Source organism: Kogia breviceps, chromosome 9, assembly GCF_026419965.1.
Source record: "Kogia breviceps isolate mKogBre1 chromosome 9, mKogBre1 haplotype 1, whole genome shotgun sequence".
Classification (NCBI taxonomy): domain Eukaryota; kingdom Metazoa; phylum Chordata; class Mammalia; order Artiodactyla; family Physeteridae; genus Kogia; species Kogia breviceps.
Genome location: NC_081318.1, coordinates 15,574,219 through 15,599,030, shown reverse-complemented (window position 1 = coordinate 15,599,030; position 24,812 = coordinate 15,574,219). Strand labels below are relative to the sequence as shown.

At 42.2% G+C, this 24,812-nt stretch overlaps 1 protein-coding gene across 1 annotated transcript in view; it reads right to left on the bottom strand.

The window, feature by feature from the left end:
* Positions 1-24,812, bottom strand: part of CREB3L2 (cAMP responsive element binding protein 3 like 2) — a 126,664-nt gene that overhangs the window by 42,797 nt on the left and 59,055 nt on the right. The window contains exon 2 of the mRNA XM_059074904.2: positions 6,985-7,201. Coding sequence (XP_058930887.1) covers positions 6,985-7,201 — 217 coding nt within the window. The remainder of the gene's footprint in view (positions 1-6,984; positions 7,202-24,812) is intronic.

The window sequence follows — 24,812 nt, the reverse complement described above, 5'->3', positions numbered from 1 at the left end:
TTTTATGCTAAGTCTGTTGATATTCTATATATTTCTAACTTGGTTCTTACATCATCTTGGAGGATAGGGGCCATGTCTATGGATGAAGGCTGTTCTCTCTGAACAGCCTTCATCCAGCACTACTAAGTTTCTTCTTTAGGAAGAAGACTGAAATTAACTAGCAAAGCAAATGAATACCTAGAATCCCAATTTAATTACAAAGGAACATGACCAAAATAGAGTAACTCATGAAGATACCCTCCAGGTGGTGAGGTGCCAAGACTTGGTCATTCACATATAAGCTTTTTATTCTTCAATCTACTTGGAAGCTTCTGCTTATCTCTTTATAACCTCTTTACTTTTTTTTTTTTTTTTAAGGAACAGAAAACCCTGCTTAGCAGCCTTAATCATGGGCAGAAATGAATGAGCTGCATGTAGGATGTCTTTCTGGTGGTTCTGAAGGTCGAGCCCACGTTCCTAGGACTGGCTCCTGTGGTTGCCAAACGATGTGAAGTTCTTTAACTCAAGTGTTTCAGAGAAGTCTACAGTCAAATTCAGCCCTGAAGACAGATGACTCCTATGTAATCTTAGACTAGTGTTTCTCAACCTTCTTTTGGTCAGAGACTCTTTTGAGGATCTAAAAAAAGTTATAAATGTTCTCAGCAGAAAAACTGACAAATGTTGACAGCCCAAAATTTTGCATGTAATTTTAGGGGTCTACAGTCCATCTGAAGAACATGATACAGTAACAGGATAAGAACACCTACATTTTCCCAATATAGTTGGCCTGGGGTTCAAGGAGGGAGGAAGAGGGAAAAGAAAGAGTGAGCAAAGAAAGAACAAGGAAGGAAGGAAGAAGGGAAAGAAAGAAGGATGATGGTGGGAAAGAGAAAGAGAGAGGGGGAAAGGGAGTAAGAGGGAGAAAAAAAAGAGAGAAATCCAATAAACTGAGAGAGCGTCTGTACTTGAACTGTTTAGCTTATCACTTTGTTTCAGGCTTGGAAGCAATTACAGAAGAATTGCATTTAATCTCAGTAAAACTGGACAAGAAGATTGGAATCATTGGCTTTCCAAGATATAATGAAATACTATCCATCACTAGAAACAAGAATTCCTAGTTTTGCTTAAGCTGTTTAGACAATGCAAAAGATGAAGAATATTAAATTTAATGCAAACAGAAATTTTTAAATGCTGCCTATTTATGGTTGCCTAAAGAACTATCATCCTCCTCGATCAGGAAGGCAATCTGCTTAAGAGAGCACTGACTCCAGAGGGATCTTTGTGAATTAATCCTCCCTTAAGGCGCAAGCAAATTGGGGTTCAAATGAATCAAATAATTCTGTTCCCAAATATTTGTATATCCACAGAAAAACAACTGAAGCCAGGAACTCGACAAACCTTTCCTGGGCAAGTTCCTCATCCATTCATGCACACTGCCTTCCTTTGATTTCACACATCCCAAATGGTTCCTGTCCATGTTCATTATCCCCTACTCATAAAAGTGCTTTTGCTGGGACTTCCCTGGCGGTCAAGTGGTTAAGACTCTGTGCTTCCACTGCAGCGGGCATGGGTTAGATCCCTGGTTGGGGAACTAAGATCCTGCACGCTGTGTGGCTAGAAAAAAACAAAAGCTGGCATAGAAAGCTTTTACTCAGAGAGAAACTGGTACTTAACAAAGATGAACTGTGGATCAGAAACTCTTTGCAAAATTATCTGACCCACTGTACCTATTCTTAGCAAATTACCAGCATGGCCTATTCCAGTGTTGACTTAAAAAGTTGCACAACCTAGAAGTTGAGAATTATTTTTTATTCGGCGGACTTTCTGAGGACTTAAGCCTGGAAAAGAGCCTCTCCGATAGCTCTGAGGGACTGCTCCGAAGAGGTGAGGGAGGAGCCGGGATATACAGGACTTTTTGCAACAACAACCAGGCAGTCGGAACATCAAAATATTACTGTTTATTAAAGAAAACCGGACACCTCAAGGAAATGAATTTAGCATTTTTCTGTGTTTGGGAAGATACAAGAGTCTCGGCTCATTGAAATCATTCTTATGATATGCACCAGAACTATCTAGGGCCAGGATCCTGCATTTTTCCATACTGAATCCCCTCGGGGTGCACAGTCTGCCTGACGGCTTGATGGCCACAACATCTTTTGTTTATTGATACGATATGGCAAGTGACACATTCTTTGCACACAGCAGTATAGCACCTCTAAACAGAAGGAGGGGCCAGATGGGGGAACTGAATGGTGTGTGCTTTGGTCTAATGATAAGAAAGCTTCCTGGAAAAGATGGACTGATCATTTCTCCCCACACTAAGCTATCAGTATAGGTGGCACCCATGAGTTCCTTCATGCTGCATTTATACTGATTAGCATTAAAAAGCAAAGAAATAGTGTTATCGGGAAGAGAAAGGGACCCTCAACTTTTGGAAACCTGCTTATTTGCCATCATTTTAGTTGGGGTCTTGGTTTAGAAGAATCAATGTCCTGGCCCTCTGCCCACTATGTGCTTTCCTCCAAACCATCACCACTGTTTGAACTCTACTCAACACTTTAGGGCCCAACCGAAATTCTGCCTTGTTCATGCAATTCTTCCTGTGATTTTCACTGGGCGTATGCTCTGTCTTCTGAACTTCTAGTTTCTTTCCCTCTTGAGACACTGCTCATATTCAGTCTGATCAAGTATTGGGGTACAAGGCATTTTCCCTAGAGCCCGGGTGTAAGTTTTACCATCGTTGTCTCACAAGTATCTACGACAGTGCTTGACACACAGTAGGTGTTCAACAAACACGGAATTGAAGGGGAAAAGCGCCCAGATTGTTTAGATTCCATAGTCTAGAAACAAGGCTGCTGAACAGCTGACTAACTCCACAGATGATAACTAAATACAATATAGGTATTGCTATATTGTTATCACACTCCTGACACAGGGCCTCTGCAATTGCCGTTTCCTCTGCCTAGAAGACTCTTAGACATACACCTAGTTCTTTCCCTCATCTGCTGATCTTTTCTCAAATACTGCCTTCAAAGAAAGGCCTTCCCTGTCTATCCTATTTAAAATCTCAACTCCCCCACTGCTATGGTTTGAATGTTTGTGTCCTCCCAAATTCATATGCTGAAATCCGAATGCCCAAAGTGATGGTAATAGAGGTGGGGCCTTGGAGAGGTGATTAGGTCATGAGGGTGAAGCCCTCTGTAATTAAATTAGTGCCCTTATGAAAGAGACCCCACAGAGCTCCCCAGCCCCTTCCACCATGTGAGAACACAATGAGAAGTCTGCAACCAGAGAAGCCTCTCCCCCAACCATGGTGGCACCCTGATCTCAGACTTCTGGCCTCCAGAACTGTGAGAAATATATTTCTGCTGTTTATAAGCCACTCAGTCTGTGGTATTTTGTTATGGCAACTTGAATGGATTAAGAAACCCTCCCCTCCTCCAACATCTCCCTATTCTTTTTCTGATTTATTTTTCTGTATATCACTGGTCACCATCAAATACATATATATAGTTTACTTCTTTACTTTTTCTTATTTCCTATTCCCCTCTCACATCCTAGAATATAAACTCCATGAAGCAGAGATCTTTATAAATTGTCTTCAGACTTCATCCCCCAATGCTTAGGATAGTTGGTGGCAGATTAAACACAAAGTAGGTGCTCAGTGAATAGCTAAGGAATAAATTTTTTAAATGAATCACAAAACACCTGTAAAATACTTACCTCTACTTGGCACTGTGCTTGATCCTGCACAAGACAACTGCTAGAAGCCAGGAAACTGTAACCTGATCAAATACCTGAAGCCCAGTGTGTCTGCACAGTGACAGGGCACACAGAGCAGGTGTCTGCCCTGATGTATCACCAAAGGCTGGGAACATGCTTCATTCAGTCTCCTATATCTTCTCCCTTAACAACTCAAGAACCACTAGGAGAATGAATGGCTACACTGTAAGGCACTGATAACATGTGATAAAGGAGTTCAGACATGGAAGAGGCCAGTTTATAGACATCACTAAGAGAAGAAGTGTGGTGGTCAGCTTCTAAGACATCCCCCCAAGTGATCCTGTTTTTCTGGCATTCCCATCCTTGTATGGTCCCCAGACACAAGGAATCAGGACTCCCCTGTGTGACTGACAGAATAACTTCCACAGCTGGGTCAGAAAAAGTATTTGAGCTCCTGCCTTGGTGTCTTGGCTCTCTCACTCTTTGGAAGGCACCTATGCTCACCACTACAACACCAACATATCCCTCACTCTTTGGGAAGCCAGCTCCCATGCTGTGGTGATACTCAAGCAGCGCCATGGAGAGGAACTGATTCACCAGCATCAACTTGCCAGCTGTGTAACGGAACCACCTTAGAAGTAGATCTTCTAATCCTGTTAAAGTCTTCAGATAACTGCAGCCTCAGCCAACATCCGATTTCAACCTCATGAGAGATCCTGAACCATGTGAACGCCACCTGCCATATCAGCAAACAAAGGATGTTGTAGCCATCAAGCCCTCAGCCACTGCATCTGTCCCCAGCTGTGCACCCTGAGGGGATTCAGGATGGGAAAGAACAAGATACTGGCCTTAGATAGTTAAGATGCATATCAGAGGAATGATTTCAATGAGCCCAGACACTTGCATCTTCCTATACAGAGAAAAATGGTAAATTCACTAACTTGAGATGTCTGCTTTTTTTTAATTAACAGTAATCTTTTGATGTTCTGACTACCTGGTTTTTGTTGCAAAAACTCCTATATATCCTGGCTCCTCCCTCACCTCTTCTGAGCAGTCCCTCAGAGCTATCTGAGAAGCTGCTTCCCAGGCTTAAGTCCTCAGAAATTCTGCCAAATAAAAAAACATAATTCTCAACTTTTAGGTTGTGCATTTTTTTTTAGTCAACAAACAGAACCACCTAAGTGAGTCAGTCCTGAATTCCTGATCCACAGAAATCATGAGAGGTAATGAATGATTACTACTGCTTTAAGCCACGAATTTGGGGAGATCTGTTACACAGCAGTAGATAACTAATACAAGATGTATTAGAAATGACTTCCACAAAGGAAGTAGGGCTTGAAATAGAGACGTCAAAGGAATTGTAGGAATAACAGAGGCAAAGCAGTAAAGAGAATACAGGGAAAACCATGAGCAAAGGCAGATACAAATATTAAACAGAAACCATACCCACACAGAACCTCAGGATTGGAAATAAATCTTAAAGTTCAATTTAGTCCAACCTCTCATCTAGTGCTAGAGTCTACTTTAAAAATAAAACAACTAAGGCAGGGACTGCATGAATTTATCTAAGTTAAAACCCAGAAGAAGGCTGACTCCTTACAGTGGTTCTCTGTGTAATGATAAAATGAGGAGTATGTAGTCATAACAGAGACCATATTCCTGCATTTGAACTGAGGTCATTCCTGGAAGTGATTTAATAAGAAATTGAGGGGGAAGGAAGATGGAGAACAGAGGAGGGGAGAAGAAAGACAAAAAGGAGGAGAAGCAGAAGAAACAGAAGCAGGAGAAGGAGGAAAAGAAGGGGATCAGGAAGAAGAACAATAACAACTCTACAACAACAGAAGATGAAAGAGGAACCACTGATTTATTGAAAGGCTGTGTGGTGGGCACTGTCCTAAGTTCTTTAAACACATCATCTCATTTTACCCTCACAACAGCTCCACATCCTCAAATTATTTTAGCTCTACTTCTTCCCTTCCTTCCCAGGAGTCTTCCCCTCACCCTGTTCTCCAGATTTGAGGTAGAGAAAGTGGACAAACCACAGAGAGGAAGGATTAAGTCATCATGCATCTGACCTCTTGTCAGGAAAAATCTGAGAATACACTTAAGGCTCCAGAGGGTCCAATCAAGAAAGAATCCACCCACAGGTTCAGGGCCTTCCCTTCACTGAGGATATAAGGTTAGATTTCCTGGGCCGCTGGTCAGCAAACCTCTAATCAAAGGAAGAATAGATCTGAGATGGGAAAGAAAAAACCTAGAGCATTCTCTGTCCCAAGATATGATGTTTTACTGATCCCAGGGTTGGTTCTTTTAGAGGCCAGTAGTAGACCTAAGAACCCCAACTGGAGGAGGGATTCCTCCACAAAGCTAACAGCCTATTCGTGAAGTTGATAGGAAGCATTGCCTTTGACCCAAAGAAGCAGGAGGGAGCTTGTTCTGTAGGTAGCTACTTCACAAGATGTTGCCATGTGTACAGTGGTATAGGAAGGGAGGGGGACACCCAGGTCAAGCCAGAGGACATCAAGTTAGTGACCATCCCCCACTCTTGTCATCCTCCTGGAAGAAGAGAGCATATGTCCAACTAGTGTTAGAGAATATAGTTTTCAAAACTTAACTCAAGATACTAAAATAGCTGATTATACTTCTAGGAAAACAAACATAGAAAATTAAATTTTAAAAGTATACATACAGCCTATACCAATTAAAGGCCTATGGATTAATAGTCAAAATATCTGAACATCTCTAAGGCCCGGAAAACTAAACCTTTAACACATACCATACTAATGGCATTGATAATGGACATGAAAGGGTAACCAATGAAAAAAAGTCTTAGGAATGCTAGCCAAGATCTCCTATACATGGGGTCAATGAAACATGCTGAAAATAGGTTAAGAGGATGCCTAAGAAGTGTTTACAGAAAGAATGGTCATAAAAATGATTTCTCAGAAAAAAAAATGGCATGACCTCTGAAACAGTGGATGTACTGGAATTATCAACCAGATAGGCCAACCTGGTTTGCAAAAGGATGCTTTGCTGCCCGGTCCACAGGGTCAGAGAAAGCAATGAGTACCATTCAGCTCTAGCAAATACCCAGAGCACACAGTGTCAGGTAGAGAGAGGTATTCTGTGCCTCTTTGCATTTCCCCATGGCCCAAGCACAAGGCCACACACAGCAGGTATGTGGCTGAAGGGGGCGCTAATGATAACACACACTCCACACCCTCAAGGAGGTCAGAGCCAAAGGTGCCGAGGTCCCAGCTGCTTCCCCTGCTCTGGGTTTACCATCATTGAAGCTGTCACTGGCGGTGACGTGGGCAAACGGTGACTGGGCCCGAGGCTCCTCACACAGGGAGTAGCTGTGCTCAGCCTGAATGAGAGGCGCCGGGGATGTTGGGGACGGCTCTACCTCCATCGACACACTCTTCTCCGAGAGGAAAGGGTCGTTCAGGAGCTGGCCCAAGACGTTCTGGGAAAACTCATCCAGCAGCTCCGAGAAGTGCTACAAGAAACAAAGGAGGAAGGACTCAGTTTCTCTTAACCATGATCTGACATTTACACACATGTTCTAAAGCAAAAATATCATCCACTGCTTCAGATGAAGTCCCTTATACACAATGTCCAGTTATCTGTTGCTGTGTAGCAAACCACCCCAAAGAGTAGTAGTGGCTTACAAGAGCCAAGAGTTATTATCTCTCACCACTCTGCGGGTTGGCTGGGTGGATGTGCCGATTTCACCTGGGTTCACTGACAGAGGCACAGTGAGCTGGAAGGCAGGTGGGGGCTGGGCTGGGACACTGGACACCTGGGCCTTTTTCTCAAAGAGGCTCTAGCAGGATGGGAGTCCTCATAGGATGGTAGAGATGTTCCCAGAGGGAGAAAACCAAAGATGCATGGCCTCAGAGGTCACACATCATCACTCCCTCCACACTCTCAGGTCAAGGCAAGTGACAACACCAGCCCAGATTCATGGGGTGGGAAAATAGACATCACCTCTTGACCACAGGAACTGCAAAATCACATCGCAGGCAAGTGTAAACAGGATGGCATGACTCACTTGGGGCCATCACTGGAACTATCCACCACATTTTGCATTGGGAATATTTTAAAATAAGCTAGCTTGTACTTTTGAAACATGAAAGTGTTATTTATTGCCAAGTGCCAAGTTCAAAGGCATGGAGGCAGCTTCCCTCTGTTCTCCCAACAACCTGGACTTTGTCCCTTTCTAGTTTTTCCTTAATCTCTTCTCATCTTCCATCTCCAACAGCACCACCTCCCTCACCCCCCACCATGCCATGACAATGATACAGAAATGGTCTATACATATATTCACAGGGAGTCCTATATCCCTCGTTCCATGGTCCCACACTAAAGGACTGTAGCCCCATCTATTCTCCCTCACCTATAGGGGAATGTTCATGATATGAGGGTCTGGAGAGCTGGGTTTCTCAACCTCAGCACTACTGACATTTTAGATGGGTGATTCTTTGTTATGGGGGGCAGGGTTGTTCTGTGCATTGTAGGTTGTTTAGCAGCATTCCTGACCTCTACTCACTACATGCCAGTAGCACTCCCGTAGTTGTGAAAGCCAAAAATGTCTCCAGCCATTGTCAAATGTCCTTGGCTGGGGTGGGGGGCTGGGGGTGGGGGTAAGGGGAAGATCACCCTTGGTTTAGAACTACTGCAGTAGAGTATATTAAAAATAATTATAATATAATTTAATTTAAAATTTCACTTGATACCAGCTGTTAGAGCCACTTCTACCTTCTTAATGTTCCCTGAGTCACAGACCAACAGGTGTCATCCTTATTGATTAAACGTTAGGGACACCTCTGTTATAGAGAGGAAGTTAGGAAAGCAGGTACAGCAATAAGACAACTGATTGCAAATGGTGATACTTGGGGTAGACAATGTAAACTCTTGGGATTTGCAGAGCAACTAAGTCCTACCATTGAACTGAAGTGTCAGTGAAGGTGTTATAAAAATGAATGCAGCTTGGGGAAGGGGGGGGCAGGTGGTAACCCTAAGGTTAGAGCTCTAATATTAGGATAGTTGTAGGGCAGAACTTCTGCTTTTGTAAAGGAGAGAAGCAGACAACAGAGAGGAAGCCTTGCAGGCTAGGTCCTTAAAGCAGAGTTAGATTGCTGGGTTTCACCAACAGCACAAACATGAGAAATGGCTGCATCTCATCAGGACAGAATGCAGAGAAGCCACAGGCCTTGGGCACATCCTAATAGGCATGGCTCGCCCGTGAGAACAAGACAGGGTGGTTGGGAGAGGATTCTCTGTATACAAACATATTTAGAACGGAAAGGTCCTTAGAAGCATCTAAGGCAAGAATTCCCAGATGCCAACTGTCTGCATCACAATCACCAGAAGAATTTTGTTTTAGTTGTTTTATAATGGAATATTTCAAGCATTCAGAAAAATTAGAGGGACTAGAACCATGAATAATTATGTATTGATTCCTTTGTTTAAAAAATCTTATTTTCCCACATTGTTACTGCTAATTTTTTTCTTTCTTTTTTAAAAAATAAAACATGAAGCTCCTATCCAATCCCCTTCTTTCCTCTCAGAGTTAACTACTACCCTGAACTTGGTGTTTATTTTTCCCATCTAGGACTTTACACTTTTACTACATAAGTATGTTTCTATTACAAACATATGGACTTTTTAAACTTTAAGTAAACAGCACCATACTTCACACTTCCTCTGCAAGTTTCTTCTTGCAAAAAATTTTTTAGGCTTATTCATGTTTACATGTGTAGCTCTATTTCAGTTAAATTTCTGAATTGTATTACATTGTACTTATCCATTTCCTCTTGAGGGACATTTAAAGATTTTTTTATATATGCTATCGTAATAAACATTATTGAACATAAAGGGAAATTTTAAAACATACAAATCCTATGACCCATCTTCAGAGCTTTTGACTTAGTAGGTCAAAGACAACCATATAAAAACCACCACTACCACCTGTGATTCTAATATTCACATCAGTTTTTCAACATCAAAGGTTGACCCCATCTCCACTCACCACCTCTCTCCCTACACCACTTTACAATTAAGTCCCTGGGAATTTACAAAGTCACTGGAAGTTTACAAAGTCCTCTAGAAGTTTGGACATGCTCAAGGTCAGAGAAAGATTCATGGATCTTGCAGCCATCATGTGCTAAACTTTAGATAGGTCCTGTGGATATAAAATAATAAAGAAGAAGAGAGAAAAAACCCTGCCTTCCTTGAGCTGATCATCTAGATCCATGCTTTTCAAACTTTTATGTGCATATGAATCACCTGGAGATCTTAAGGCATAGATGCTGATTCACAAATCTAGGTGGGCCCGAGATTCTGCATTACTAATCAGCTCCCAGGTAATGCTGCTGGCCCATGGACCAGACTTTGAATGGCAAGGAGTGGAACAGCTTCAAGGCTAAGACTAGGATGCAGGTTTCCTGACCCTCTGATAACCTGAAGCCAGGGTCTGATTCCCTAAGCACCTCCCCAAAGACAAATTTACTGGTTACCTGAGGGTGAATATTCTGCAAGCGTTTGATGGGATTCCTTTCAAGACCAAAATGAAGGAAACAAGAAGAGAAATAAATGACAGGGAGTCCTGAAGAATTCATGGCTGTTAAAAAGTGCTTTGTGACAACCTTTCCTCTGGAAAAAGAAGCTCCTCAGAAGAAGTGAGCAACTGTGCTTAACCACCACCCACACCGAGGAACCCAGCAAAGTGGTGAAGCACTGAGAAGGTCCCAGAGAGACACTTGTGTGTCTCTGGGGTCCCAAGGATACGCCCAACTTGTCCCAACCAGACTCTGTGACTCAGCCCAGCAAATTAGCTCCAGCTGGGTCTCCTTGGCAGCTACGGGCTCTGGGCCTCAGCAGACAGGTCAAGCTTCTACTGCCTGTGCAGGAACCAGGCCAGAATCAGACCATCTATAATGCCAGTGAGAGAGGGGCATATGGTCTTGGAGGCCGAAGACCAGAGAAAGGAGCAAAGTGAGCCTCAAAGAGAAAGGCTTTCTGCCTACAAACACTTTAGCAAAGGACTACTCGTGTAGTAGTTCAAGGGCTATGAAATGTCAGTTGAATTCTTTCAAAGCCATGGCGTAATAGCATTTTATCGTTCTGCCTAAGAGTTTCATCAAGCTTTCTGGGTTTATAATACTTTCACAGCTTTCCCCTCAGCCAATGTTCACATCAGCCCTGCGAAGTTGGCTTTACACCCACTGTCCAAGGTCTCAGTCACCTACTGTTTGAGCTTGGCCTTGAACACAGATCCTCTTATTGCAAATTGACCGAACTTTCCCCACATTATTTCTCCTAGGAAAGACGTATCCGAGCTTTACAACCCAATGGCTTGGAGAAGTTCTAACCAGGATAAAAACACGATGCTGGTGCTGATCATTAACGAAGATGTTGATAGGATCAGGTGGTAGGCTCATCTGATGGACTTAGTGCTTGACATATTAGATTTTCAGAAAATGAGCTAAGTGCTTTGCTATAAGGTAGGCATGTCTCCATGTATAGATGAGAAAACTGGGGCTCAGGGTGGTTGGGTACGTTGCCTAAGGTTGGAGATGCATAACTGAATTAATATTCCATCCCAAGGCTAGCCAGTTCCAAAGCCCATGCACTTTCTACTACAGAATGCTCCATCATTTAAGTCAGCCTCTAAAGCTGACACGTAGTAGAGACTGGATTTTAAAAAACAAAAGACAGACTCACTGACAGCCCATCCACTCATCCATTATGAACACACAGTCTTCACATTCGAAGTGTAGAAATGTGTCAGGGGTTTGTTAGATGGAGAGGCTCCTGGTATCACTTCCACGGGGCATCAGCAATGAGAACAGAAATATTTTCTCGCCCTTTGAGCGTGGTTCTGCCAAAGGGTTCAAAGCCACATCACAGACTCTCCGGTTGGAAGAAACCTCCTGTCGAGGTTAAACCTCTATCTCATGACATGAATACTCCTCATCTCCTCAGTGAAGATGCGTGCAACTTCCTTTATGAACCCTTTTCAAGGTCTGTCTCCCCATTACTGAAGACCTGGCATTTAACATCCTTCAACCTGGCCCCAACCGTCCTGTGAAGTCTTGCCCCCTTTATTCTTTTTTTTTAAAGATTTTTTTTGATGTGGACCATTTTTTTTGATGATTTATTTTTGTTTTTATTGTTTAATATTCCTTAAGAATGTGAAGATCCTATTGTACTTTTCTCTATTTTTTTTTCAATTTTCTCTATAGTTTATTAATAAGTCAAAAGAAATTTTTTTTTTTTTTTTTTTTTTTAAAAGAGAAGCATCATAAACCTTTTTCCTCCTCCTAGTTCCTGGGTCTTTTTTTTTTTTTTTTCACACACACACACTATTTTACTTTTACAAGAGATAAATAGACTGACACCAACCACTGTAAATGGATGACCACAACAGAAGCAACAGTGATTGCAATTACCAAACATGAAACACACTCATACTATGTCATAATATTGACATTCAGTCCAGTAATCCTCCACTGCAACAGCTCCTTTACTTTGCAGTGAAAATTGATTTGTATACTTTTTGCCTCTGAGTCCTTGTGGGATTTTTTTTTAATTCAAACAGAAAGTCACAAAAATTATAATCATCCTCATCAGTTCACTCAGTCCCCTGCAATTAATTTTTCTTTCATCTTGATCTTTTGTTACCACTTTTATGGGTTCATCAGTTTTCCACTAGAGTTCTGAAAATGCTTATTCATTCAGTTCAGCAGTATAGCCAGTTACCAGAAACCTGTACTTGTCAGTCTTTTCCATGAATTCCTTGAAGATGAAACCCTTTTATAGGAACGTATTTCCAAAACATCAGAGTACACCCACAACTGTCTGTAAATGACAAAAGACTTAAAAATGACCATGGTTAAAGATTTGCTGAAACTTCATAATAATGCAGTTGATAAGGAAATTTAGTTATTTCTGAGATATACATTTTAAAGTAATAACTAGAATTATGACTTATAACATTATACCAGAACATATAAGATTTTTAGAAATTTCATGTAATGCCAGAAATGTTTATATTAACATATTTCCATACAAATAACCCAAAGAAAGTTTAGTATTAGTTGTTTTTGTTTGTTTGCTTTTTTATACTGCAGGTTCTTATTAGTCATCAATTTTATACACATCAGTGTACATATGTCAATCCCAATCGCCCAATTCAGCACATCACCATCCCCACCCCACTGCAGTTTTCCCCCCTTGGTGTCCATAGTTTCGTTCTCTACATCTGTGTCTCAACTTCTGCCCTGCAAACCGGTTCATCTGTACCATTTTTCTAGTTTCCACATACATGCGTTAATATACGATACTTGTTTTTCTCTTTCTGACTTACCTCACTCTTTATGACAGTCTCTAGATCCATCCACGTCTCAACAAATGACCCAATTTTGTTCCTTTTTATGGCTAAGTAATATTCCATTGTATATATGTACCACTTCTTCTTTATCCATTCATCTGTCAATGGACATTTAGGTTGTTTCCATGACCTGGCTATTGTAAATACTGCTGCAATGAACATTGGGGTGCATGTGTCTTTTTGAGTTATGGTTTTCTCTGGGTATATGCCCAGTAGTGGGATTGCTGGATCATATGGTAATTCTACTTTTAGTTTTTTAAGGAAACTCCATACTGTTCTCCATAGTGGCTGTATCAATTTACTTTCCCACCAACAGTACAAGAGGACTCCCTTTTCTCCACACCCTCTCCAGCATTTGTTGTTTGCAGATTTTCTGATGATGCCCATTCTAACTGGTGTGAGGTGATACCTCATTGTAGTTTTGATTTGCATTTCTTTAATAATTAGTAACGTTGAGCAGCTTTTCATGTGCTTCTTGGTCATCTGTATGTCTTCTTTGGAGAAATGTCTATTTAGGTCTTCTGCCCATTTTTGGATTGGGTTGTTTCTTTCTTTAATATTGAGCTGCATGAGCTGTTTATATATTTTGGAGATAAATCCTTTGTCCGTTGATTCATTTGCAAATATTTTCTCCCATTCTCAGGGTTGTCTTTTCGTCTTGTTTATGGTTTCCTTTGCTGTGCAAAAGCTTTGAACTTTCATTAGGTCCCATTTGTTTATTTTTGTTTTTATTTCCATTACTCTAGGAAGTGGATCAAAAAAGATCTTGCTGTGATTTATGTCAAAGAGTGTTCTTCCTATGTTTTCCTCTAAGAGTTTTATAGTGTCTGGTCTTACATTTAGGTCTTGAATCCATTTTGAGTTTATTTTTGTGTATGGTGTTAGGAAGTGTTCTAATTTCATTCTTTTACATGTAGCTGTCCAGTTTTCCCAGCACCACTTATTGAAGAGACTGTCTTTTCTCCATTGTATATCTTTGCCTCCTTTGTTATAGATTAGTTGACCATAGTTGTGTGGGTTTATCTCTGGGCTTTCTATCTTGTTCCACCTGTGTTTCTGTTTTTGTGCCAGTACCATATTGTCTTGATTACTGTAGCTTTGTAGTATAGTCTGAAGTCAGGGAGTCCGATTCCTCCAGCTCCATATTTTTCCCTCAAGACTGCTTTGGCTGGGCTTCCCTAGTGGTGCAGTGGTTGAGAATCCACCTGCTGATGCAGGGGAAACGGGTTCGTGCCCTGGTCCAGGAAGATCCCACATGCCGCGGAGCGGCTGGGCCCGTGAGCCATGGCTGCTGAGCCTGTGCGTCCGGAGCCTGTGCTCCGCAATGGGAGAGACCACAACAGTGAGAGGCCTGCATACCAAAAAAAAAAAAAAAAAAGACTGCTTTGGCTATTTGGGGTCTTTTGTGTCTCCATACAAATTTTAAGATGATTTGTTCTAGTTCCATAAAAAATGCCATTGGTAATTTCATAGGGATTGCATTGAATCTGTAGATCGTTTTGGGTACTATAGTCATTTTCACAATATTGATTCTTCCAATGCAAGGACATGCTATATCTCTCCATTTGTTGGTATCATCTTTAATTTCTTTCATCAATGTCTTATAGTTTTCTGCATATAGGTCTTTTGTCTCCATAGGTAGGTTTATTCCTAGGTATTTTATTCTTTTTGTTGCAGTGGTAAATGGGAGTGTTTCCATAATTTCTCTTTCAGATTTTTCATCATTAGTGTATAGGAATGCAAGAGATTTCTGCGCATTAATTTTGTATCCTGCAACTTTACCAAATTCATTGATTAGCTCTAGTAGTTTTCTGGTGGCATTTTTAGTATTCTCTATGTATAGTATCATGTCATCTGTAAATAGTGACAGTTTTACTTCTTCTTTTCCTATTTGGATTCCTTTTATTTCTTTTTCTTCTCTGATTGCTGTGACTAGGACTTCCAAAACTATATTGAATAATAGTGGCAAGAGTGGACATCCTTGTCTCATTCCTGATCTTAGAAGAAATGGTTTCAGTTTTTCACCATTGAGAATGTTTGCTGTGGGTTTGTCATCTATGGCCTTTATTATGTTGAGGTAGGTTCCTTCTATGCCCACTTTCTGGAGAGTTTTTATCATAAATTGGTGTTGAATTTTGTCAAAAGCTTTTTCTGCATCTATTGAGATGATCATATGGTTTTTATTCTTCAATTTGTTAATATGGTGTGTCACACTGATTGATTTGTGTATATTGAAGAATCCTTGCATCCCTGGGATAAATCCCACTTGATCGTGGTGTATGATCCTTTTAATGTATTGTTGGATTCTGTTTGCTAGTATTTTGTTGAGGATTTTTGCATCAATATTCATCAGTGATATTGGTCTGTAATTTTCTTTTTTTGTAGTATCTTTGTCTGGTTTTGGTATCAGGGTGATGGTGGCCTCATAGAATGAGTTTGGGAGTGTTCCTTCTTCTGCAATTTTTTGGAAGAGTTTGAGAAGAATGGGTGTTAGCTCTTCTCTAAATGTTTGATAAAATTCACCTGTGAAGCCATCTGTCCTGGACTTTCGTTTGTTGGAAGATTTTAAATCACAGTTTCAGTTTCATGACTTGTAATTGGTCTGTTCATATTTTCTGTTTTTTCCTGGTTCAGTCTTGGAAGGTTATACCTTTCTAAGAATTTGTCCATTTCTTCCAGGTTGTCCATTTTATTGGTATACAATTGCTTGTAGTAGTCTCTTAGGATGCTTTGTATTTCTGCGGTGTCTGTTGTAACTTCTCCTTTTTCATTTCTAATTTTATTGATTTGAGTCCTCTCCCTCTTTTTCTTGATGAGTCTGGCTAATGGTTTATCAATTTTGTTTATCTTCTCAAAGAACCAGCTTTTAGTTTTATTGATCTTTGCTATTGTTTTCTTTGTTTCTACTTCATTTATTTCTGCTCTGATCTTTATGATTTCTTTCCTTCTGCTAACTTTGGGTTTTGTTTGTTCTTCTTTCTCTAGTTACTTTAGGTGTAAGGTTAGATTGTTTACTTGAGATTTTTCTTGTTTCTTGAAGTAGGCTTGTATAGCTATAAACTTCCCTCTTAGAACTGCTTTGCTGCATCCCATAGGTTTTGGATCATCATGTTTTCATTGTCATTTGTCTCTAGGTATTTATTTATTTCCTCTTTGATTTCTTCAGTGATCTCTTGGTTATTTAGTAACATATTGTTTAGCCTCCATGTGTTTGTGTTCTTTACGTTTTTTTCCCTGTAATTCATTTCTAATCTCATAGCGTTGTGGTCAGAAAAGATGCCTGATATGATTTCAATTTTTCTTAAATTTACTCAGGCTTGATCTGTAACCCAAGATGTGATCTATCCTGGAGAATGTTCCATGCACACTCGAGATGTGTAATCTGCTGTTTTTGGATAGAATGTCCTATAAATATCAATTAAACCTATCTGGTCTATTGTGTCATTTAAAGCTTTTGTTTCCTTATTTATTTTCATTTTGGATGATCTGTCCATTGGTGTGAGGTGTTAAAGTCCCCCACTATTATTGTGTTACTGTCAATTTCCTCTTTTATAGCTGTTAGCAGTTGCCTTATGTATTGAGGTGCTCCTATGTTGGGTGCATATATATTTATAATTGTTATATCTTCTTCTTGGATTGATCCCTTGATCATTATGTAGTGTCCTTCCTTGTCTCTTGTAACATTCTTTATTTTAAAGTCTATTTTATCTGATATGAGTATAGCTACTTCGCTTTCTTTCGATTTCCATTTGCATGGAATATCTTTTTCCATCCCCTAGCTTTCAGTCTGTATGTGTCCCTAGGGTCTGAAGTGGGTGTCTTGTAGATAGCATATATATGGGTCTGGTTTTTGTATCCATTCAGCAAGCCTGTGTCTTTTGGTTGGAGCATTTAATCCATTCACGTTTAAGGTAATTATCGATATGTATATTCCTATGACCATTTTCTTAATTGTTTTGGGTTTGTTTTTGTAGGTCCTTTTCTTCTCTTGTGGTTCTCACTTAGAGAAGTTCCTTTAGCATTTGTTGTAGAGCTGGTTTGGTGGTGCTGAATTCTCTCAGCTTTTGCTTGTCTATAAAGCTTTTGATTGCTCCAATGAATCTGAATGAGATCCTTGCAGGGTAGAGTAATGTTGGTTGTAGGTTCTTCCCTTTCATCACGTTAAGTATATCAGGCCAATCCCTTCTGGCTTGTAGAGTTTCTGCTGAGAAATCAGCTGTTAACCTTACGGGAGTTATCTTGTATGTTACTTGTCGTTTTTCCCTTGCTGCTTTCAATAATTTTTCTTTGTCTTTAATTTTTGCCAATTTGATTACTATGTGTCTCGGCATGTTTCTCCTTGGTTTTATCCTGTATGGGACTCGCTGCGCTTCCTGGACTTGGGTGGCTATTTCCTTTCCCATGTTAGGGAAATTTTCGACTATAATCTCTTCAAATATTTTCTCTGGTCCTTTCTCTCTCTCTTCTCCTTCTGGGACCCCTATAATGTGAATGTTGTACCAGAGGTCTCTTAGGCTGTCTTCATTTCTTTTCATTCTTTTTTCTTTTGTCTGTTCTGCAGCAGTGAATTCCATCATTCTGTCTTCCAGGTCACTTATCCGTTCTTTTGCCTCAGTTAGTCTTCTATTGATTCCTTCTAGTGTAGTTTTCATTTCAGTTATTGTATTGTTCATCTCTGTTTGTTCTTTAATTCTTCTAGGTCTCTGTTAAACATTTCTTGCATCTTCTAGATCTTTGCCTCCATTCTTTTTCCGAGGTCCTGGATCATTTTCACTATCATTATTCTGAATCCTTTTTCCAGAACGTTGCCTATCTCAACTTCATTTAGTTGTTTATCTGGGGTTTTATCTTGTTCCTTCATCTGGTATATAGCCCTCTGCCTTTTCATCTTGTCTATCTTTCTGTGAATGTGGTTTTTGTTCCACAGGCTGCAGGATTGCAGTTCTTCTTGCTTCTGCTGTCTGCCCTCTGGTGGATGAGGCTGTCTAAGAGGCTTGATGGGAAGGACTGGTGGTGGGTAGAGCTGACTGTTGGTCTGGTGGGCAGAGCTCAGTAAAACTTTAATCCACTTGACTGTTGACAGGTGGGGCTGGGTTCCCTCCCTGTTGGTTGTTTGGCCTAAGGCAACCCAACACTGGAGCCTACATGGGCTCTTTGGTGGGGCTAATGACAGACTCTGGAGGGCTCACGCCAAGGAGTGCTTCCCAGAACTTCTGCTGCCAGTGTCCTTGTCCACAGGGTGAAACAGAGCCACACCCTGCCTCTGCAGGAGACCTTCCAACACTAGCAGGTAGGTCTGGTTCAGTCTCTCCCAGGGTCACTGCTCCTTTCCCTGGGTCCCAATGCACACATTACTTTGTGTGTGCCCTCCAAGAGTGGAGTCTCTGTTTCCCCCAGTCCTGTCGAAGTCCTGCAATCAATTCCCACTAGGCTTCAAAGTCTGATTCTCTAGGAATTCCTCCTCCTGTTGCCGGACCCCCAGGTTGGGAAGCCTGACGTGGGGCTCACAACCTTCACCCCAGTGGGTGGACTTCTGTGGTATAAGTGTTCTCCAGTCTGTGAGTCACCCACCCAGCAGTTATGGGATTTGATTTTACTGTGATTGCGCCCCTCCTACCATCTCATTGTGGCTTCTCCTTTGTTTTTGGATGTGGGGTATCTTTTTTGGTGAGTTCCAGTGTCTTCCTGTCGATGATTGTCTAGCAGCTAGCTGTGATTCTGGGGCTCATGCAAGAGCGAGTGAGAGCACATCCTTCTACTCCGCCATCTTGGTTCCTCCCCCATGATGTGGACCATTTTTAAAGTCTTTATGGAATTCGTTACAATACTGCTTCTGTTTTATGTTTTGGTTTTTTGGCCATGAGGCATGTGGGATCTTAGCTCCCCGACCAGGGAATGAACTCACACCGCCTGCACTGGAAGATGAAGTTTTAACCACTGGACCACCAGGGAAGTCACTCCCTTTATTCTAATACATGACACTTTCATTCCAGCCCTAACAGTGTCCATATTGGACACTGGAGCAATACAGCTTTGGAGCCAGACGACTGGATTTGAATCCTGGCTCCTAGCTGTGCGAATCTGAAGAAGACCCTTCAGTTTTCCAAACTCTAGTTTGCTCCAACTGTAAAGTGAGGATAATAATACTACCAGCTTCCTGTTGTGATGATTAAATTAAATAATGCATGTACTGCACCTAAAGCTTCACTGGCAAAGCAATCAATTTTTTAAAAAGCTTTTTTATTTTATTTTATTTATTTATTTTTTGCGGTACGCGGGTCTCTCACTGTTGTGGCCTCTCCTGTTGCGGGGCACAGGCTCCGATGCGCAGGCTCAGCGGCCATGGCTCACGGGCCCAGCTGCTCCGCGGCATGTGGGATCTTCCCGGACCGGGGCACGAACCCGTGTCTCCTGCATCGGCAGGCGGATTCTCAACCACTGTGCCACCAGGGAAGCCCTAAAAAGCTTTTTTAAAAAACAAAACCCTATCAAAATTGAAACAAAATGTGGGCATTCTCTACTTGTACACTGGCTCCCCCACTGTTCTTCCTAGAATATCCTTTCATTTTCCTCTTCTATCAGGAATCTACCTAAAACAAAATAAATCTATTTCTTTTACAAAGTCGTCCTAGACAGACATGGCTTGAACTGATCTTTCACTTCCCTGACAAACTACAGCTCTTCAAATAAGTATTTCTTAATTGGACATTTTTTTTCTTTTACTTTCCTTTGGTGTTCCTTTCATTGCCAACTTCAAGTTTTTGTCATTAGGCCTTATCAACTCTGTGACCCAGATGTAAACACTTTTACCTACCCCCCTCTGAGCCCAGCACAGATCACAGATCATATGTACTCACCAATTTTCTCTTCTTTCCACCTCTTATTATTGTATAATATCCCAGTCGAGCAGTAAACAAATCTGAATTAGAGCCCAGGCCTCCCCAACAATTATAAATAAATGCTATTCAATGTTTAAAACACATATCCAGGGCTTCCCTGGTGGCGCAGTGGTTGAGAGTCCGCCTGCCGACGCAGGGGACACGGGTTCGTGCCCCGGTCCGGGAAGATCCCACATGCCGCGGAGCCTGCGCGTCCAGAGCCCATGGTTTGCAACGGGAGAGGCCACAGCAGTGAGAGGCCCGCGTACCACAAAAAAAAAAAAACCACAACACATATCCAAACTTACAAATGAGATAAATTAAGAGAAGTTGTTAACCTTACATAAATTACTAACTTTATAAGAAGTTACCCTGGCTCTGACGCACCTACACTTGTGTTCGCAGGTCCTTAACTAGCTGTCAAGGGAGCCTGCAAGGAAAGAGTGGTTTAAAGTCTGGGCTGCCTCCTTCTGCTAACAACTGCCCCAAGAACCAGGGTCGTGGGGGTGAGGAAGGGGAGGAAAGTAGGAGGAAAATGAAGGATTCGTAATTCTTGAGCTCCAGTAACTGGTTGTATAAAGATATGAAGCTGTCTTCCTTGTGCTGTTCGTCACAGGGGCTCACTCACTCAACAGAGGGAGCAGCTACTGTGAGCAAAGCCTGGGCTGGGCAAGGGGTGGACAGAATATGATTAAAGGTCATCGTATAAAGAGATGACTGTCCTGAGGTGCAACATGAGTCATCTGAAGTATGTCGTATGACTGCTGGGCTCACAGAGCAGGAGCTAAAGCAAATTTGTCCCCCTGATGTGGGCCTAACATCTTTTGTGCTGCATCAGAGTAGGGACAGGAGTTCTAGTCTCAGGCCTACACCTCACTGGTTGTCACCCCACCTCTTCTGGATTCTGTCTCCTCATCTGTAAAACTCTGTGTGTGTGTGTGTGTGTGTGTGTGTGTGTGTGTGTGTGTGTGTGTGTTGGAAGGTGAGGGGAAGTGATGGAGCCGACTTTGGACTTGGTCAGTAGTTTCTCACCTTTTTTTGATATGTAGACCCTTTTGAGAATCTAATGAAAGCTTCCTGCTGGAAAAATGCCCACGGGCACTATACGCCAAGTGCAGGATTCTGTGGGGCTCCCCACCGCTCCCTCCCGGGGTCTCTCCATGGAGAGGAGGATTCCGTGGATTCCGGGTAGACACTCCCAGCAGAGGTGATAGTAATAACACACGACGCGTTATCAGTCATTGCTGACAAGCTATTAGGCTCTGCTAGACTATAATTTTCTAAAATGTGGCAGGCGATATTAAAACGGAAAAGCTTTGCAACTTAGGAAAAGAACGAGGAAAAATGCCCTCTTTCTGCTTCTTGGGTTTGTTTAGCTTTGCCCCTGTTACCCTGCCCAGGGGCAGTGAAATGGGTGGGGTGCAAGCTCCGAAAGCAGAACTTGACCGCTCCCTGCGGGAGGCCCGGGTCCAAGGCTCGAGCTCCGCCGCCCGCACCCCACAAAGATCCTATTCTCCACGCCCGCCGCCTGGAAACCGGCTGCTGGCTGGAGGCTCCATCTCAGGCAGGGGAAGAAGGGTTTTTACTGAAAAATCGCAGCTAGGAGCCTTGCCCAGAGCACAGAATGCTCCACAGACATCAGTCACAGATACAGTGGACACGGCGGGAGCAAGCTGACAACCCCCGAAGCCTCAAAGAAACGCAGGGAAGTAATTTGGAGGGCACGCCTCAAATTCACTTTGGAAACCAAGGTTTCCCTCCACTAAAACACAGTTCCCCTGTAGAGTGGAGGATGGAGGGAGGGGAGGGGGAGAGGGGAGGGGGGAGGGGGAGGGAGGGGGAGGGGGGAAGAGGTACCCTCCCCCCTCCACTCTCCCAGGGGCCCACCTTCAAGGAGCCGCACGTTAGACCTGAGGGGATTCCTGCCCTGCATACGTGTCCTGCGCACATACCACACAGAAAAGGGCCAGATGACCACCTGGAGAAGAAAAGGCCACTTTGTCAAAGTTACAAGAAAAAAAAAAAGGCTCACAAGTCAAACCCTATTACAGTGAAATTTCAAGGGGACCCAATTTTTTTTCTGGTACCAAAATTTAGATACATTACATATTTCTCTAAAAAAAAAAAAAAATTGGGAGCTGAGGCTTGGAACTCTGTTACACAAGAGGTTTGGAAATTTGGGGGGTTTTGCTTCTTTGATGAAGTGATGTTGGCTTTACTGAAATTTTACAAGCAGTGGCAAAAATTGTTTTTTAAAAAGCCCAATTCCAAAACATGCACACTCTGGTTTCTAATATCCAGATGTGGCTTTCTTTGTAAAACAAGTATGTGAAATATGTCAATCAAATTATAAAGGTACTAGGGATGCTTATTTAAAGGAAACCTGCTATAAGTCCATTGATAGGATATATTCTATTTTCTGTAAAAAGAGTCACCCCTAATTTATTAATTATGTAAATATAAAGTTTTACATATGCTATGTGCTTGAAGGGAGATGCACCAATACTAATTCCTTTTTAAACTACATCATTCTTCATCATTAAATCAGGTAATGATGCACTTTCTCTGAATGCAGTCCAATCCTGAATGGTCTACAGCAGTTCTTAGCTTAACATTCGATGTGAAAAAAAATTCATTGCCTCACTTTATACAAACAAATCAGTTAATGAGATTAAGAGAAAAACACCAGTGGTGGCTTCTGCTGGCAAAGGAAAGCTAAGAGATTCAGCATTAGCTGGCACAAAGAAACTCAATGTGCCTACTTCTTGGCTCACTTACATAGACAGCTGCAAATGCCCCAAAATGCACTTCTTAGTTCTTTCTGAACCCAAACTAGCCTTAGCCTGGTGGAAGACCTCTCCTTCCCTGGCTTAACGGTATCTAACCAATCCCCACAGGAATAAAAATGTCAAGAAAATATAATAAGAATAATAAGAATAATATCATCTCCCATGTTCAACACATAATGGTTTACATATGACAAAACACTTCCACATCACTGTTGTATCTGATCGTGACAAGATCAAGGATTATCCAGAGTGTACAGCTGGAGGTTGTGGAGCAGAGGGCAGTAGAGCAGGATTCCTGCTTTCTGGTTCCCACGCCCGTATACTTTCAGCACAGCCTGCTCCCTCCCGATCACTAACACAGAGACCTCAGCAACCAGATTCCTGACTGTCAAATGCTTCTTGAATTGCAATATGGGCCTGAGATCTGGGCAATCTCCTCATACTATGGGAGGAAATCCTTAGGGTCGTTTCAGAGCAGTCAGAACCATTCCAGAAACAAATTATAGTCCATATAAGATGGAGGAGTCCTCTTTGCTTGGTTTTGAGAAACTCAAATCATTCTCCAGAGTCCTTCTATGGCCTCTTCCTTCTGTCAAACAGACAGCTGAATTCTCCCAACAAACAAAAGCCCTTCAAAACCATGATCAAGGGCTTCCCTGGTGGCGCAGTGGTTGAGAGTCCGCCTGCCGATGCGGGGGACACGGGTTCGTGCCCCGGTCCGGGAGGATCCCACGTGCCGCGGAGCGGCTGGGCCCGTGAGCCGTGGCCGCTGAGCCTGCGCGTCCGGAGCCCGTGCTCCGCGACGGGAGAGGCCACAGCAGTGAGAGGCCCGCGTAACCACACACACAAACAAAAACAACCATGATCAAGCCGACCATTCAAGGCTGAGGCAGTAGAGAATGTGCCATTCTGTTCTCTATATCCACAGTGGGAGAGCCAGAGGTACCTGGGATGGTAAGAGGCAGCCATCAGGATGATCGATTCTTCCTTCCCGCCTACTCCACTTTGACCCCTACATCCAGTTTCTACCTCCACACTCTCAATGGGAGGCTGGTGACCCTGTGGGGCTTTCTGCCTGATCTACCCTACAGGCCAAAGCCAACAAAATGCTTGCTCTTAACTTCCCACACTTAAAATTTTCCAACGTAACTCAAAGCCCAAATTCCCCACAGTTAGACTTAAAATTGATTTAAGTTTCTTATTCACTATTTCCCAGTTAAGGGCCCTGAAGAGTTTCTTCCTAATTGATGTTTTATCCTTTGTTTGATTCTCCTCCTGTCCTTTACCTTCAATTTGCAGGTATCAACCCTTTTATGTTCTCATTATATGAGGAAATTCAGAGGCTGTTTTGGTCAGGCTCTTCTAATTGGGTCTCTTGCCCCCTCTACAAACATGATCTGCTCCTCTCAGGTTCTTTCCACTCTCCCAAACAGAAAACAGCTTCCCATTTTCCCTCTTCCATCACACACCTTCCATTACCAACACTTCAGTCTTTACTCCACCAGGAAACACCCAGGGCATTCCCTCATATCCTTCAGTGGAGGCCCAAGCTAAGACATTCATTGTTTGTGTGCTCTTAGGTCTGACCCTAAAACAACTAAAATCTGGTATTTTGCCATTCCAGAAAAACTTCTGATTATGATAACAGGCTCCAAATCATAGACTGATGAAGCATGAAGAAACGCTGGAAATCATCTGAGTCTACTTGGTCATCCTAATTTGAGAAATGACCTCTAATTTGAGATCTAGGGTGGTACATGAAATCAAAGAGTTGAAGGTTGACCTCTTTATACTATAGAGTCTGTAATAAGAAAGATGGTGACTAACCATTAAGCATCACCAAACGGGTGACTGAAGAGGGTCCCATAGGCATCCTCCATGGAATTCTCTGAACAGAACACATGTTTTGCAATAAGAGAATTCTGTCTCCAAGTCAAGATCCAATGCCAAAGATGTCAGATATGAAAAATTAAAGGAGCCCATAAAGTTTTTATGAAAAAAAAATGGCATACTCCCTCGAAAGCTCTCCTTTATTTGTGAGCCAGA